Source organism: Antechinus flavipes, chromosome 4 (genome assembly GCF_016432865.1).
Source record: "Antechinus flavipes isolate AdamAnt ecotype Samford, QLD, Australia chromosome 4, AdamAnt_v2, whole genome shotgun sequence".
Classification (NCBI taxonomy): domain Eukaryota; kingdom Metazoa; phylum Chordata; class Mammalia; order Dasyuromorphia; family Dasyuridae; genus Antechinus; species Antechinus flavipes.
The window spans coordinates 347,378,309-347,397,614 of NC_067401.1; the positions used below are offsets into that span (position 1 = coordinate 347,378,309).

Below are 19,306 nucleotides of genomic sequence, written 5' to 3' on the forward strand. Positions count from 1 at the left end.
AGGAAAGCAAAATGCTAAGAAACTATTTTTACAAGATATCTCTGATAATGGTCTCAATTCTCAAATATATAGAGAACTGATTCAAATTTACAAGTATAAAAGTCATTTATCATAAATGATGATAGGATATAAACAGGTAGTTTCAGATAAATTAAAACTATTTTAGAGTCTATTGAAAAATGCTCTGAATCACTATTAGAGAAATACAAATTAAAACAACTCTAAGGGACTACCTCATATTTTTCAGATTAACTAATATAAGAAAAAGGACAAGAGAATAAATATTAGAGGAGATGTAGAAATTTTGGGGCACTGACACTCCATAAGTGGAGTTAAGAAATGATGCGAACCAGCATGAAGAGCAATTTGGACCTATTTCCAAAGAGCTGTAAGACTGGGCCTACCCTTTGATGCAGCAATATGACTACTAGGGCTGTATACCAAAGAGATTTTTAAGGGAGAAAGGAGCAAGGAAGAACATATTTGCACCAAAATATTTATAGAAGCTCTTTTTGTGGTGGCAAAGAATTGGAAATTAAAGGGTGCCCATAAATCGGAAAATGGCTGAACAAGTTATGGCACATGATTGTAATGGAAGATTACTGTACTGTAAGAAATGATGAACAGGCTAATTTTAGAAAAAAACCTAGAAAGTCTTATATGAATTGATGCAAAGTGAAATGAGTAGAATCAATTGAACGTTGTAAACACTAACAGCGATATTGTGTGACGGTCAGCTGTAAATAATTTAGCTATTCTCAGCAATTCAACAAACTAAGACATTTCCAAAGGGCTCATGATGACTCCAGAAAAAGAAATGATGTCTGAATGCAGATCAAAGCATACTATTTTTCACTTTTTGAATTTTTTCATGAATTTTTTTCTTTAAGTCTGTCTTCTTTCACAACATGACTAATATGATACTATGTTTTGAAAGATTGAACCTGTGTAACCCATATCCAAATTGCTTACCATTTCTAGGAGGAAGGGCACAAGAGAGAAAGAAAATTTAGAACTTAAAAAAATTTTTAGATGAATGTTAAAAATTATCTTTATGTGTATTGAAGAAAAATAAAATATACATTTTTAAAAACTATATAGCTATATATTCAGATAGCATATTCTTACCATTTACAGATGAAGGCAGCTACTAAATACTTTCCCCTTGATTCTTAAACTTTGGTATTTAACAATTTTATCTTCCAAACTTTGAGAATTATTCACACCCCTGATCAAGAAATGCTTGTGCTCATTTTACTGGCTATTAAAGGCAAGAAAAGAAGTGAAAATACTGGCTGTTGGCATTCCTGGTTTCTAGCCCCACTTCTGAATATACCTGTATGAATTTGGATAAATCTCCTAAAATGAGAGTTGATCAATGTTAGATGTTCTTAATCTTTTTGTGCTATGAATTAATTTTTTAGCCTGATGAAACCTATAGCCTCCTTCTCAGAATATCTTTTCAAATACTGAATTTCATAGCTTGCAACTTTGGAGTCAATCCTGGACTCCACACTATCTAAACCCCCAATCTCTTGCCAAGGTCTGTCAGTTTTACCTTTGGGACATCTCTCCATTATGTCTCCTTGTCTCCTCTGACACTGTTACCACTATAGGCCCTTCTCACCTCACATATGGACAATTGCAATAGCCTTTCGGTAGATTTGCCTGTCAAGTCTCTCCCTCTCCAAACCATCCTCTATCATTCATTATAGTCATTCTCTAAAGCGCAGGTCAGATCATGTCCTCATTTGATATACTCTAGTGGCTCCCTATTGCCTCCAGAATCAAATTCAAAATCCTATTTGACATTCAAAGCCCTTCATAGCCTATCCCCCTCCCAGTTTTTTTACACTTTATTCCATGACACATACTAAGAAGCCAGTGACACTATCTCAGCTTGGAGCATTTTTTTCCTTTCTGTGTCTCCCATGCCTGGAATTCTCCTTGCTCTGCTCTGACAAAGAACTTCCCTAGCTTCAGTCCCAAATAAAACTCCATCTTCTCCAAATCCTTTTAATTCTAACGCCTTCTTTCTGTTAATTAATTTCAATTTATCTCGACAAACTAATGTTGATCTTCCTAATGATGCTTTCTGAATTTATCTAGTCTGGACTTTGTCCCTGGAGTCCTTACCTGAAAGCTTTCCACCTTGGAAGAACATGTAACATCTCACCACTCCACTGACAAAACGTTAGTGATTTCACAGACACTTCTATGATATTAGGAAGCATCAGAGGATGCAAGGTCATCAACAACCATTTTATAAGATTTCAATCACGCCTGACTTCATAATCCCATTAGGGGTTTTCTTAACAAATTTCTAGAGAGGTTTGCCTTTTCCTTTTCCAGCTCATTTGACATGAGGAAACTGAGGCAAATAGGGTACGTGACTTGCCCAGAATCACACAGCTAGTACTGAGGTTGGATTTGAACTTGGGAAGATGAGTCTTCCTGACTCCAGCTCCAGTATTCTATCTACCTAATATGCCCAACTAAACACCAAAGAATTATATCGTCCTAATTTCTTTTGACGGTATGGTTTTAGGTTTTTCTTCAAAAATCAGTTGGTGATTGAGAAGCTTTAGGAACTTGATCGAGTACTGGAGTGACCATGTTATCTAAAATAGAAATGATTGCATTTTTCAGAATAAGGCTCACAATTCACTTGAAGCTAATCAAAGTTTTCAGTTCATTTTCAACTAAATTGACAGGTGGTAATTTCTTATAATCACACCATTAGCTTTGTCAGTATTTAGCAACAGATTCTACACTTTGTATCCTTATTAAAATCCATTTTGTTTTGATGATGAATCAGTATACAAATATGTATGTGTATGTATATATGTATATATGAGTGTGTGTATAGATATGTTACATATAACTATGTCATACATGTTACATATATTATATCAGAAGCATACTAATATACATTATACACACACACACACACCCATATATTGGGCAGTTTTGTGGCGTAATGGATAGAATGTTAGACTTTGAATCATTAAGTTCCAAATTTAAATCTCCCCCATGGACAAGACACTTCTCTTTTAGCCTGTTTCCTCAGCTGAAAGCTGGGGATAATAGCATTTATCTTACAGGTTGATGAGGATCAAATGAGGTAATATTGTAAAGCACTTTGCAAACCTTAAATATGTTATATAAAGTGTGTGTGTACACACACACACACACACACACACACACACACACACATATATATATATATATATATATATATAGAGAGAGAGAGAGAGAGAGAGAGAGAGAGAGAGAGAGAAAGAGAGAGAGAGAGAGAGAATGAATATATATATATAGTATAAGGTTGTTTCCAAGGTCTGTTTTGCATTCCCAAGTTGTTAAAAGATTTTTCTTTTTATGCTGAAAATAACCAGAGGTCCATGGACAAATTTCTACTTGGCAGCCATAAATAACAAGAGTTAAGTATTTTCCTTGAATGAATGCAGAGTTCTTGTAAACATTTCCTCATATTCTCTCAATTGCTTTAGATGTCAACCCTTTTGGGTCAATGAAATTCTAAATTTAGAATTTAACCCCCTAGTCAACATTAAAAAAAAAAAAAATCCTTAGTAAAGTCTCTTTAATGTTGGTTTAGATGTGCAAGGGAAATAACTTGTGTTATCCATCCTTTTTAAAAATTTCTAGTGCTCAGCTTCCATGAAATGGATTGCTTATGGAGATATAATGTCTGCTCTGTTCCTTTTTAAGTCTGTGAAAAATGTCATCCTGGTTAATAGGGTGATTAAAACTCTTTATGCTTCAGGAGATAAATGTGATTATGTTTGTCATATACTACCCAAGATAAAGACAGCAAGGAAGGCAAACTTGAAATTCCATAACATTTCCCCTCTTCCATATCCAGGAACATTCAGAGCTCAATACACAGATGGTACTCCACATAAAAGAATAAGATTATCTGTTAAACATTTTTCCCTTCCATTAACCAATTTAACAATATGCTTCTGATATAAAACGAACAAATGACAAAATCTTCTGACATCTAAATTCTGCCTATAGAAAAACACTTTTATTAAGATAGTAGGATTTTCACCTGTGATTTTTTTTTTTTTGCCTTTAAAAAAAATTCACAGTCAACAAAGGGAAATAATTCTAATTGTGGATACCATATCTTCCCATCATCTCATCTCATTAGGCCTCTTGATTCATGACCATTCTTAGAATGTTCATAATCTCAAACTGTTCTTAGCATCTTTTATATTTCTGTTCCCTCTTCTTGAAAGTTTTGTTAATATCAATTAGATCATATGGGTGACATTTGACAAAAATGAAACTCTGACAAAAATCTCATAATAAAAAATCTTCTAATTAAAAAAATTATTCTGCATGTATCCTCAGTTGTTCCCCACTAAAAGAGTATAGTAAAATCACATAGTACAAAAAGGTTATATGTAATCAAAAAATATATACATAAAACTCTTTCACGGGTATGGATTTAGAAGCATATGATAGTAAATGAAAAGCTGGCCTAGAAAGCAGGACCTGATTCCAAATCTCATCTTTAACGTACATTGGCAATGTAAATCTAGGGAAATCATGATACTTCATTAAACTCTCAGTTCACTATCAATCTGCAGCTGCTGGGTTTCAACTCCCTAGAATGAGATGCTGAATACCCTCCCCCACTAGTGTCTCCCTTCCCATTGCCCTTTCTAGATTTCTTTAGATTTCTTTTGAGTGTTGCTTTCTCCCATTAGATTGTAAACTCATTGAGGACAGACTCTTTCTTTTTCTTATTTTCTTAATAAATATTTATTCAATTCAAAATGTTTATTTAAATCAAAAAAATATTTACTAAGTACCTATCATTTGTGAGGCCCTGTACCAAGAGCTACTCATACAGAAAAAGGCAAAAGACACTCTCTACTCTTAAGGAATTTATAATCTAATGAGGAAACAACATGCAAACAAAAGTAGTCCAAATAAGCTATATACAGAACAAACAGGAAATAATTAATGATGGGAAGGCACAGGGATTAAGAGAGATAAGGGAAAGATTCCTTTAGGAGGTGGATTTTATTTAGGATTCAAAGGAAGGCAGGGAGGTCAGTAACTGGAGCTAAGGAAGGAACAAGTATTCAAAGCATGGGGGAACATCCAAAAAGAACACCCCAAACTGAGAGACAAAGTATCGTGTTCATAGAACAGACAGGACAGTGTCACTGGCTTCAGAGATTGTGTCATGGAATAAGGTGTAAAAAAGATTAGAAAGGTAGGAAGGGGCTAGGCTAGGAAGAGTTTTGAATGCTAAATAGGGCATTTTGTATTTGATTCTAGAGGCAATAAAGAGCCACTGGAGTTCACTGAATGGGGGCAAGGGTCATATGACCTCACCTGTGTTTCAGAAAAATCAGCTTTAGTGGGTAATGGAGGATGGACTGGAGTGGGGAGAAACTTGAAGCAGGTAGACCCACCAGGAATTCAGGAAGTAATTCAGGTGTGAGGTAAGGAGGGCCTGAATTACAGTAGTGACAGTGTCAGAGGAGAGAGAAGGCGTAACGAAATGATGTCACAAAGGCCTTGGCAAGAGATTTGGGAGTTGAGAGACAATGTGGAGTCCAGGATGCTTCCAAGGTTATAAGCCTGGAAGCATGGAAAGATTGCCCTTTGCAATAATAAAGAAGGAGTGGAAAGGGGCAGGACAGGGAATGTTAAGGGGAAAGAACATGAGATCCACTTTGGATATACTAGGTTTAGGACAACTACTGGATTCCAGGTATCTAAAAAGTAATTAAGGATTCAAGATTGGGAAAAGAAAAGCAGATCAGGGAATTTTCAGTACAAATAAAATAATGTTGCCTCTAGGCAACTCTCTAGCACAGCAGTATCAAGTGTTGAAGAGCTTCACTGGCAAAGGAGCGTTCCCTAGCCCAATAGTATCAAACACATGACCATATAGCTCATAGCACAACCAAATGTACTCAAAGCAGATTAAAATATAATGAGGAAACATGTAACAAAATAAAAATATAACAAAACATAAGATAAAGTTAAGATGTGTTTTTCTAAGTCAAAATATAAACCCACAGTAACCTGTATCTTGTGTTTGACACTACTGTCTTATACCAATGACCAATTTTTTTAAATTGGCATCGATTGGTTTAACACTAAAAGCACATTATTTGAAGCATATTTTATTTCCTTTCTTTTCTGCTTATTTTGAGTTAACAAGCTCCATACCATCTGTACATGTCCATCATCTTCGATCTAAATACTCATTTAGTATTTATACTCATTTTTAATATGTCTTCAATAAAAGCATTTGTGAAGTTCATTATGTAGAAGTAGCCACAATACATGCAACATCTACCCTGCCATTTATTTTGCCAATTAACACAAAAAGCATTTTCTGCACTAGTTGTCATCAACATTAAAAGGGAATATATATCACACAACTTGTAGCATACTGAAGGAGATGCTACAGTGGGGTTTACAAAGAATAAAGGATACTTCCTGTACTCAGGGGCTTATAGTATAAAAGTTTATTTCAAACCACGGTCATTTAAATAATTAATTAATCAATTATGAATTACAGCTCTATTTTCTTAGAAAACCTTGACTTTTTTCCCTTCTCCCAACCCCTTCTGTGGATCTGCATCTACATGCAAAGAAAAACAAGAAACTTGAATTTTAGCTATAGGTGGTTACAGGTACTTCCAGTACTGCTTACTCCATTTTGTCATATAGACCTAGAGGCACACTAATCCATCTATCAGGGTTTGTAACCTTGATGCATATTTTAAAAACTATCACTTCAAATGATTTTCTGATCTTTGTATTTGTCTTCTCCAAACTTTTCTCATTTATGTTACCTAGTTTAAAATGAAAGATGAGTGAGATGAACCTTGAGATGATATATATGTAGTATTATAAATTTTACTCTCAATTTCTTTTTAGTCTTAGATTTTTGTAATAAGTTGCATAAGAAATCCAAATACTGATTACAACTTGTTTAATCACAATTCAGCAATTTAAGTGTGGCATCATGGTTTAGACAAAAATGCTAAATTATGCACTTGACATTTAATTTTTTATTTTTTATTAGAACTAAAAGGTTTCATATTAACAAATAAATTTCAAATGTACTTTATTAGACCTGATAGCTGACTAATTAAAGCTTAAGCAATCATAAAAGAAACTTCAAATTTGCATTTTCAACCAGATGTTATTTCTCTGAAAAATTTACATAGTAAAAAATATTTTTCTTGTTTCTTTAAAAACTTTTAAGTCTGATAAATACAGTGATTGCAATTAGACACTGTTCTCTATTAGTTTCTATAAGACACCACAGAGCAACAGAGAATGTTTTCTTAATGATGAATTACTTAGAAATTTACTCACAGAAAATTCATTAGAATTATTAGACTAAATATTGAATGTTAGACTCAATAACATGTGAGTTTGGGTTAAAAATATTTGTTAGATGTGTGGATTTAATATTGTGCTATTTTCACTTTGATGATTAAGATAAAATTATGTTTAGGTAACTGGTTAGGTAAGTGTTTAGGAATCTGGTATCAAATTATCTACTAAATGTACACTTCATATTAGTGACAGCATGACAAAGACAACAAATTACTCTCATATTATATTAATCTGTTGTTTTTTATTTTCTTCAAAGCATAAAGACATGTAGAAATATATTGAGTGGCTTTTAAGTAGGGCACTGAATGAGTGAACGAAGGGCACAAAGCAAAGGAAAAATCATTTCAAACAAATGATCTAATATTATGATGTGCACTAGAGGTGAATAGTTGAACAGCTTAACTGGCTTTTATTGTGCCAGGTACAGCCAGATAATCACACAACAACATGAGAGCTTCCTGGAATTAACTCATTTAATTTCAAAGAATGAGTCACTATTATTTCATTACTATCTATGGCCATGCTAGTCAATGAGCATTTATTAAGCACCTACTACATGTCAGGCATTACATGTCAGTTCTGGAGATAAAAAGAAAGACAAAAAATAGTCCCTGATCTCAAGTAACTTATTTATGGTCTTAAATTTTTTTTAATGAACCATCTTTAAGTTTTAGCTTAGTCCCAACCTGGTGGTGAGAAGTATCAAAGGTTTTTAAATATTTTTGTCAGCATATTTATCACACAATTTGGCTTTTCAAGTGAAAGACTTGTTTTTAAAGTTTATAGAAATATATCTAACTTTCTATACTAGTATATTTTCCACAAAGGAAAGTTATTTATTTACTCACAACTAATGTTCTTTGAAACAACTCTCAAATCTTGGAAAACATGTAATCCCGTTTGATTCCAAGATAAAGCAAATGCAGAATGACTTTGAGTTTTCATAGACTATAGTGAAGATGCTGAAAGCCACAGAGTCCATGTTCTACCAATGATTTGTTCACTTTTCTGAATAGAAATCAATTTGATCTCTTTTTCCTTTAAAGAGGATGGCTATTTTAGCATGTCCAAGCTACTTCGCTCTAACAATCTCTTTGGCGTTCTTTCATGCTAATCTCATTTGGATTTCAGTGCTTCCTCCCATTCGACAGATGACCCAGGGTTCTTGGGAATCACTGGAAATATTGATTGCATTTTACTCTGAAAGTCTTTCATCTAAAAGAAGAAAAAAAAAAAATCAGTCATCAAATGTTAAAAGGAGCGGTAAATATCCAAAGCTCTTACAGACTAACACCTTTGCTGACTAGATAAAATTGCAATGCTCATGGATAAAGACCACAGAGTAACACCTGAATATAAACAACTAGGATCAAATTTTGGTTCTTTATATATTTATATATCTATATATCTATATATATCTATATCTATATCTATATCTATCTATCTATCTATCTATATATTTAAATCCAATGGAGTTATATGTAAGAATATACTTTATTTAAGAATTAGGATTACAAAGTGATGAAGTTTTTTTTTCAACCCTAAACAAACATACCACAATACCCTAAGTGACTGTTTCCCCTTTTACTGAAGCCACCTTGGCAGACTATACAATTACTTCAATGATGTTTCCTTTGCTTAAAACATTCTGGAAACTCTTCCTCTGATAGTGTCTTTAAAGCTTCTGGGGTATATATTTCCAAAATATATCAAGACTGTGTTTAATTTTTGTAAAAAGGCAAAAGCTATCTGAAGCTAAGTCTGATGAATAAGATAAATTAATAACTGATTAATAACATTTTTTGTTAATAGACCCCCAAGTGTTTTTTTGAAAGAAACATTCTGTGTGGTTTAAAAACTTATTCGAAAAGTTTGAAACAAGTTTCAAGAAGTTTCAAACCTCTAAGAGGAGGTTCCAGAAATACTTTAGAATAATGAATGAGAAGAATAATGGAAAGTCTCAGAATCTTTGATGTTTTCCTCAGCCTCCAATCCTATCCCTCTTCAGAAACTCTTTATTTCTGAGAGTATATATCACCTTTCTTCTAGACTCCCAGATTTTGAAGGCTGGCATTATCTTATTGCTCACTCTAGAACCCCATATATCCAGTCAGTTGCCAATGGTTGTAGTTTTTAATTCCACAATATCTTGATTTGACTCCTCTCTAGTCATAGGGTAACCATTCTAGGTCAGTCCTGAATCAGCTATCATTTAGATTACTGCAATAGCTCAGTAGATCTTTTCCTTCTCTAGGCCATCACAGTTACCAAACAATAGAAATGAACATATCATTCCCATCTTACTCTCATTATAACTGACTCAAATAGGAAAAAACATACATATTCAATATGGATAGAGAGATCTATCTTACCCTGCAGAAAAGCATGAAGGGAAGGGAAGAAGGGGGAAGGATGAGAGAAGGGAGGGTACATTGCGGGACAGGACTGGTCAGAAGCAAAACACGTTTGAGGATGGATAGGTTGAAAAGAGAGAGAATCGAATAAATGAGGGAGGGGGAATATAGTCAGCAAGAATAATTATGAAAAGAATTTTCAAGTTGTTTTTTTGATGAAGCTCTTTTTTCTCAAATGTACAGGGAACTGAGTCAAATTTATAAAAAATAAGAGCCATTCCCAAAATTGATAAATGATCAAAAGATATGAACTATGACCAAAGGGTTATAAAATTATGCATATCATTTGACTTAACAATACCACTACTAGGCATGAATCTCAAGACATTAAAAAAAAAAGGAAAAGGATCTATCTATCTATCTATCTATCTATCTATCTATCTATCTATATGTGTGTGTGTGTGTGTGTATAATAATATTTATAGCAGCTCTTTTCTCAGGGTAAAGAACTAGAAACTGAGGGGCTCCTCAACTGGAGAATAGTTGAATAAATTGTGATATGTGATTATGATGGAATACTATTGTTGTATAAAAAACGATGAGCAGACTATTCTCAGAAAAAGTCAGAAAATCCTCCATGAGCTCATGCAAAATGAAATATACTATGTACAAAGTAATAGGATGATCAGCTGTGAAAAAGACTGTTATACTCAGCAAAAAATGAAGGACTTATGATGAAAAATGCTATCCATACCCAAAGAATGTGTGTGAATACAGATTGAAGAATACTTTTTTTAAATTTTATCTTTCTGAAGGCTTTTTTTGGAGGGAAGGAGTGAAGATCTATGTTTTCCTTCATAACAAGACTAGTAAGAAATGTTTTGCATAACTTCACATGCTGCTCAGGGAGGAGCGAGAGAATTTGCAACTCAACGTTTTAAAAACAAATGTAAAAAAAATTGTTTTACATGTGACTGGAAAAATTACATACATGTCTATAATACACACATATACATAACTATAAATGTGTGTGTGTGTGTGTGTGTGTACATAAACAAACAAAAGAATAGATAGGATAAATAAATAAGCAAGCAAGCAAGCATGTTACTCTCTAGCTCAATAAGCTGAAAAAGTTTTCAGGGCGAGGGGGGGGAGGAAGAGGGGGAAGAGGAGGGGAGGAGGGAGAGCCAAGATGGCAGAGAGGACACATGCTTCATTCTGACTTCCCTTCTACCCTCACTATTGATTACCAAATTCAGCCTCTGAAATAGTGCTTGATTGGTAGAATCCACATATATTGGGAGTATAACAAATTATCAGCAGAAGATAATTTGGTAGATTGCCATAAAAGGTCTGTCTTGATTAGGCAGGAGGAGGCCAGTGCAGACAGGGAGGCAGAACACGGAGGCTAGCATATACTGAGCAGCTAGGGATGGGGGTGGTCTCCAGGGAGGACTCTACCACAGGTTGGCTGCTTTGCTTTTGTTGCAAAGCAGTAGATCAGCAGAGAAGTTACACAAACGCCAAAGGTAGAGTGTACTCCAAAACATCAGAGTTTCACAGGACCTGGCCACAACCCCCCAGCACCAGGAGTGACTCAGCAGGACCACAGCGCAGTCACATTACGCAGCACTGGGCTTTTGCCCAGGGCAGTGATGTTTCTGCAGGATAGCTACTGTTCCTCAGCTCACAGCTCTTCCCAGGGCAGTCACTCTAAGCAGCCCGTTCACAGGACAGGTACCGTCCATCTGTCCCTGTTCTGTACAGGAAGCTGGGAACTTCCCTGCCATGAGGGCAGATCCTAAGGGCTTTTAAAAAATGAGTAAAAAAACAAAGTGAGCTCTAACTATAGATAGCTTCTATGCAGAAAGAGAGCAGATTTCCAACCCTGAAGAGACTAAATAGCAGACAATCTCCAGACAAAAACCCAAAGGTGGATATAATCTGTTCCCCATCACACAAGGCTCTCCTAGAAAAAAATTATAAAAGATCTTAAAAGACAGCTAGAAGAAAAATGGAGAAAAGAAAGGGAAGCTCTGCAAGAGAGTATGGAAAAGGCATATAACTCACTAAAAGAAAAATTTGATAAAGTGGAAAAAGAAAACAACTTCCTAAAATGTGAATTGGAAAAGGTAAAGAACTCCCAGGGAAACAGAATTTGTGAAATGGAAAAGATAAAGGACTCCCAGGAAAGTAGGATTTGTGAATTGGAGAAAGAAAATAACTCAGTTTAAAAAAATTAGTGAAATGGAAAAAAATTCCATAGAGCAAAACAACTCATTTAAAATCTCAACTGGACATATACAAAAAGAAGTAAAAAAAAATTAATGAAGAAAATAACTCATTAAAAATCAGAACTGAACAAATGGAAATGAATGATTCATTGAAACATTAAGAATCAGTCAAGAAAAACCAAAATAATAAAAAAATAGGAAAAAAAAGTTAAATATCTACTTGGAAAAACAACATGCTTGGAAAATAGATCTAGGAGAGAGAATTTAAGGATTACTGGGCTCTCTGAAAACCATAATGAAAAAAAAGATCCTAGACACTATTTTCTAGGAAATCATCAAAGAGAACTGGCCAGATGTAATAGAATCAGAAGGTAACATGCCATTGAAAAAATTCATTGAATACCTTCTAAAAGAGACCCCAAAATAAAAACTCCAAGGAATATTGTGGCTAAATTTCAGAACTATCAGACTAAGGAAAAAAAAATATTACAAGCAGCCAGAAAAAAAACAATTCAAATACCGAGGAGCCATAATAAGGATCACTCAGGATCTAGCAGTTTCCACATTAAAGGATCGAAGGGCCTGGAATCTGATATTCTGAAAGGCAAAAGAACTTGGAATACAGCCAAGAATAAACTACCCAGCTAAGCTGAGCATTTACTTCCAGGGAAGAAGATGGACATTTAATGAAATAGGTGAATTCCATTTATTCCTAATGAAAAAAACAACAACAGAGCTAAACCAAAAATTTGACCTCCAAATATAGAACTCAAGAGAAGCATAAAAAGATAAAAATAACTCTTGAGAACTGTATTTCTGTTACAGGCATACATAAAGACCGCTTGTATAATTTGATTTTACTGTTATAATATTTTTTTAAAGGGAATTAGACATAGAAAGGGGATTGTATCAGAAAAAGGGAAAAGTGGAGGTAAAAAGAGGGAAATTACATCTCACGAAGAGACAAAGAAAACTATATATTAGGACATAAAGACCTTAAAATTAAATGCCGAAAGGCAGAACTGGTAAATGCATTCTTTTCAGATCATGATGCAATAAAAACTACATTCAACAAAAAGCTAGGGGTAAATATACCAAAAAGTAATTGGAAACTAAATAATCTCATCCTAAAGAATGAATGAATCATAAGACACAAATAATAATTTTACCCAAGAGAATGACAACAATGAGACAACATACCAAAATTTGTAGGATGCAGTTAAAGTGGTAATAAGGGGAAATTTTATATCTCTAGAGGCTTATTTGAATAAAATAAGAGAAAGAGAAGATAAAAAAGAAAACTAAGGCCTGGTTTTATGAAAAAACCAACAAAATACATAAATCTTTGGTAAATTTGATTAGAAAAAGCAGAGGAAAATCAAATTGTTAGTCTTAAAAATGAAAAGGGAGAACTTTCCACCAATGAAGAGGAAGTTAGAGCAATAATTAGGAGTTACTTTGCCCAACTTTATGCAATAAATTTGATAACCTAAGTGAAATGGATGACTACCTTCAAAAATATAGGCTGCCCAGATTAACAGAGGAGGAAGTAAATTGCTTAAATAATCCCATTTTAGAAAAAGAAATAGAACAAGCTATTAATCAACTCCCTAAGAAAAAAATCCCCAGGACCAGATGGATTTACATGTAAATTCTACCAAACATAAAGAATAATTAACTCAATACTATATAAACTATTTGAAAAAAAATAGTGAATGAAGGACTCCTACCAAATTCCTTTTATAACACAGACATAGTACTGATACCTAAACCAGGTAGGATGAAAACAGAGAAAAAAAAATATAGACCAATCTCCCTAGTAAATATTGATGCAAAAATATTAAATAAAATAATAGCAAAAAGATTACAGAAAATCATCCCCAGGATAATACACCATGACCAAGTAGGATTTATACCAGGAATTCAGGATTGGTTCAATATTAGGAAAACTATTAGCATAACTAACTATATCAATAACGAAATTAACAAAAACCAAATGATCATCTCAATAGATACAGAAAAAGCATTTGATAAAATCTAACATCAATTCCTATTAAAAAACATTTGAGAACATAGGAATAAATGGACTTTTCCTTAAAATAGTCAGGATCATCTATTTAAAACTGCCAGTAAGCATGTATGTATCCCCATATATAATGGGGATAAACTGGAATCATTGCCAATACCGTGTTTCCCCGATAATAAGACACTGTCTTATTAATTTTTTTTTGGACAGAAAAAACACCAGAGGGCTTATTTGCAGGGGAGCGCTTATTTTAATGAACATTGACAGCAATTTTATTAAACAGGTAAATGTGAACAAAAAAAGTACCTTTATTCAATAATGATCATGTCATCTTCTTCAACAACATCGTCATAAGTGTCCATACCCTGAATTCCGTCCTGGATGTCTTGCGCCTCTATTTCCTTCAGAAGAAGTGGACCCAATCTGTCATGCCCACCAATATAGCTCTCTTTAAATGAACATGTCTTATCCAGGTAACCTACTCATAGTGCCTTGGCGACATAGCTGTCAGTAATTTTATCCCATGACTTCTTCACCCAAGTCACGACTTCTTGCAGACAGGGCTTCACAAAGTTTCCACGCTGATTTCTTTCCATTCTATTTTCAATGTAGTCATTGACTTCCATGCGCAAATGGTCCTTGAATGGCTTGTTTATTGCAATATCAAGGGTGTGGAGATAGGCAGTCATTCCTGCAGGAATCATTCCTTGATCTATTCTTCTCTCTGCAAGGAAGTTCTTCATTTCTTTAGCGTGGTGAGTGCTGGCTGAGTTCTTCTTTTATCCTCTATCATGCCCCCTGAATTCTTCTTTTATCCTCCATCATGCCCCCTCATTCCCTCTTACATACTGGGTTTTTATGTTGTCCTGCCTCAGCTCTCCTCCGCGGCACTGCTCTCAATGGCGCCAGCAAGCAAATCACTAGGGAAGCACAGAATGACAAGCTCACTGCTGCAGCTCTGATTGGATGCAGCTTGGAGCGCGGCATGCGTTTCACTCGGGGGTGGGGGTGGGGGTACGGTACATACAGAGGGTACCGTAATGTAGCGTGTAGCGCAAGGGATCACCTTCACTACAGTAGCAATCTCCTAGGGCTTATTTTCGGGGGAGGGCTTATTTTAGAGGAATCTTATACAGTAAGGGGAGAGCTTATTTTCGGGATAGGTCTTATTTTCGGGGAAACACGGTAAGATCAGGAGGGAAACAACGTTGCCCACTATCACCATTACTATTTAATATTGTATTAGAAATGCTATTTTCAGCTATAAAAGTTGAGAAAGAGATTAAAGGAATTAGAGTAGGTAATGAGGAAACCAAATTATCACTCTTTGCTGATGATATGATGGGATACTAAGAGAACCCCAGAGATTCTATAAAAAAGCTATTAGAAATAATCTATAATTTTAGCAAAGTTGCAGGATACAAAATAAATCCACATAAATCATCAGCATTCTTATATATCACTAACAAAATCCAACAGCTAGAGATCCAAAGAGAAATTCCATTTAAAGTAACTGCTGATAATATAAACTATTTGGGAATCTGTCTGCTAAGGGAACGTCAGAAACTGTATGAGCAAAACTACAAAACACTTTTCACACAAATAATGTCAGATCTAACCAATTGGAAAAATATTTAGCGCTCTTGAATAGGTCGAGTGAATATAATCAAGATGACAATACAACCTAATCTATTTATTTAGTGCTATACCAATCAGACTCCCCAAAAATTATTTTAATGACCTAGAAAAAAATAATAACAAAATTCATCTGGAAGAACAAAAGGTCAAGACTTTCAAGGGAACTAATGAAAAAAAAAATCAAATTAAGGTGTACCAGATCTAAAACTATATTATAAAGCAGCAGTCACCAAAACCATTTGGTATTGGCTAAGAAATAGATGAGTCGATCAGTACAATAGATTAAGTTCATAGGACAAAATAGTCAATAACTATAATAATCTAGAGTTTGACCCAAAGACCCCACTTTTGGGATAAAAATTCACTGTTTCAGAAAAACTGCTGGGAATTGGAAATTAGTATGGCAGAAACTAGGCACTGATCCACACATAACACTATACACCAAGATAAGGTCAAAACGGGTTCATAATCTAGGCATAAAGAATGAGATTATAAATAAATTAGAAGAACATAAGATAGTTTTGTAGTGGCTAGAAACTGGAAATTGAATGGATGCCCATCAATTGGAGAATGGCTGAATTAGTTGTGGTATATGAATGTTATGGAATATTATTGTTCTTTAAGAAATGACCAGCAGGATGATTTCAGAAAGGCCTCGAGAGACTTACATGAACTGATGCTGAGTGAAATGAGCAAAACCAGGATACCATTATACACATCAACAACAATACTATATGATGATCAATTCTGATGGACGTGGCTCTCTTCAACAATGAGATGAACCAAATAAGTTCCATTTGTTCAATAATGAAGAGAACAAGCTACACCCAGTGAAAGAACTATGGGAAATGAGTGTGAACCACAACACAATTTTTCCACTCCTTCTGTTTTTGTTCACTTGCATTTTTTAAATTTCCTTCTTAGGTTATTTTTACCTTATTTCTAAGTCCGATTTTTCTTGTGCAGCAAAATACCTGTATGGATATGTGTACATATATTGTGTTTAATATATATTTAACATATATAGGTCTACCTACCATCTAGGGGAAGGGGGGGAAAGTTGGAACAGAAGCTTTTGCAAGGGTCAGTGCTGAAAAATTACCCATGCATATATCTTGTAAATAAAAAGCTGTAATAAATGAATGAATGAATGAATGAATAAATAAATAAATAAAAATGAAAAAGTTTTCTCTTGCATTTAGGATAAAATTCCTGTTTGGCATTTAAAATATTTAACAATCTGGTCCCAAACTATCTTTCCAGATATTATCTATTAGCCCCTTCCTACACTATATAGTTCATCCAAACTCTGTCCCATGGGACTAAAATGTATTCTTTCCTCATATTCATCCCTTAGAATTATTATTATTTTTTAAAAATTAGATTCATGCACTACCTTCCAATGAAGCCTTTTTTGAACTCCTTAGCTCCTAGGGATCTCCCTTTTAAAACTTACCTTATATTTATTTTGAATATACTTATAAACATACATATGGTGTTTGTCCCTTAGCATATAAGCAATTTGAGGGTATGTATGCCTTTAGATTTTCAGATTCTAGTGCCTGGTACACAGTAGGTGTTTAATAAATGTTTGTTGACTAGAAATTTTCATTTGAACATAAAAATGTTAACATATATTTCTTAAAACCCCAAGCCAGTGCCATGTTTATTTTTGTTCCTGCTTCCCAACGTTCTCAGAGATATGAAAGTAAGTACAAAAGGAATTTATTAAAGCACATCAGAAAGTGGAAAATGAATAGAAGCAAATAAAGACAAAGAAAGGGAATATTTAAAAAGTAATAAGAGTTCAATGAATACTATCTTAGAATAAAAGAAATAAAGGCTTAGAACATGGCAAACAATGAATAACAATGAAATGAATTATACTTTGACAGGAAAAATTCATTTTTCATGTGGGAAATCATTCCAGAATTTTTGCCTGTGTACACTCAGACCCTTGGCTTGTTAAAACAAAAAATATCAATTTATATAAAGCTAGAAGAATCAAAATGATTTTCAAAAATGGAATAGAATTAAAATAATTCCAACAACTTATTTAAACAAGTTTTTGACACTGCAAGCTAGGAAATAAGTGGAGAAAAGTACAATACTAACTATAGTAATTTTATACAGAAATTTAACAGATTTAAATCAAATGCATTAACTAGAAAAGACCAAAAGATCATAAAAAACTTCTTGGTTAGAAAAGACTTAACAAATGAGAAAAGTAGCAACCAAGGACAACATGAATTTACTAGATTTTATTAGATCCAAAACACTGGATTTTATTAGAAGAAAAATATATTTGTAAAACCTTATGAAGAAGGATAGTAGAAGAGATTATAGTATCATCATGTAAACTGAGAAATCAATGAAGGGAAAATAAATATAAAGAAAGCTTGTGAGAGACCCAACTAAACAAAGTCATCTTAGAATAAAATTGGAACTACACCCAGCGAAAGAACTCTGTGAGATGACTAAGAACCATTACATAGAATTCCCAATCCCTATATTTTTGTCTGCCTGCATTTTTTATTTCCTTCACAGGTTAATTGTACACTATTTCAGAGTCTGATCCTTTTTGTACAACAAAATAACGGTTTGGACATGTATACTTATTTTGTATTTAATTTATACTTTAACACATTTAACTTGTATTGGTCAGCCTGACATCTAGGGGAGGGGGTGGGGGGAAGGAGGGGAAAAATTGCAACAAAAGATTTGGCAACTGTCAATGCTGTAAAATTATGCATGCATATAACTTGTAAATAAAAAGCTATTAATAAAAAAAAGAATAAAACTGAAAGGACAAAAGAAGGAAAGATTTTTATAATTTTATAATAAATCCTTTTCCAGATGTGCAAAAAAATGAGGTAGAAATGACACTTAAGAGAAAAAAATGTGAAGACCATCTAGACAAGGTCAAATGTACAAAGAAGAGATGTAGCCTGGAGAAGCAATAATTCTATAGGAGTTGAGAAATCAATTCTCAGGATATCTTAAGGAGAGAAACATATCAAAGGCATGGGGAAATTCTTGGACCTTATTATTATCAAAAAGGTGATCAAGAGAATATCAGTACCAAATTATATGCCCACTACCCTATCCATGAAAATAACAGACATATATACTAAGGAATTCCTCAATGAGTATGTTAATAAGCAGTCTTCTGCAAGTAACATTCCATAACCAATTACATTTTTACCATCATATAATTGACTGATGGCTATAAAGAATAAAATGGTTCCCGGCACATAACTATATTTAAAATTGATTCAATAGGGTAAACACTTCTTTAAGGTCTAATTGCCAATAAATGCTATCTATACAAATTATACAAGATTCCTTAAAAGATTTAATAACAACAGGTAACATAGTTTAACAAACCTGGGACCACTAACATCAGGGGAAGCATTAAACAGGGAGATATGCTTGCAAGAAGTATACATCACTGTCATGAAAGAAATCTGAAGTACAATACAAGTTGAAAAGAGATTCTGTATAGACGATGAGGTGCTCTAGATATCCAATCATAAGTAATATTGTGTTGATCACATCAAATCCCAAATATTATTACCAAGTCACCTGAGTAAAATCAATAATCACAGGAGGAGAGGAGGGGGGATGGAGGAGGAGGCAGAGGAGGAGAA

At 34.0% G+C, this 19,306-nt stretch overlaps 1 protein-coding gene across 1 annotated transcript in view; it reads right to left on the reverse strand.

The window, feature by feature from the left end:
• Nucleotides 1-6,506: 6,506 nt before the first annotated feature.
• Nucleotides 6,507-19,306, reverse strand: part of TMEM242 (transmembrane protein 242) — a 56,395-nt gene continuing 43,595 nt past the window's right edge. Inside the window, exon 4 of the mRNA XM_051997998.1 lies at nucleotides 6,507-8,619. Within this exon, the coding sequence (XP_051853958.1) occupies nucleotides 8,521-8,619 (99 nt within the window). The 3' untranslated portion in view covers nucleotides 6,507-8,520. The remainder of the gene's footprint in view (nucleotides 8,620-19,306) is intronic.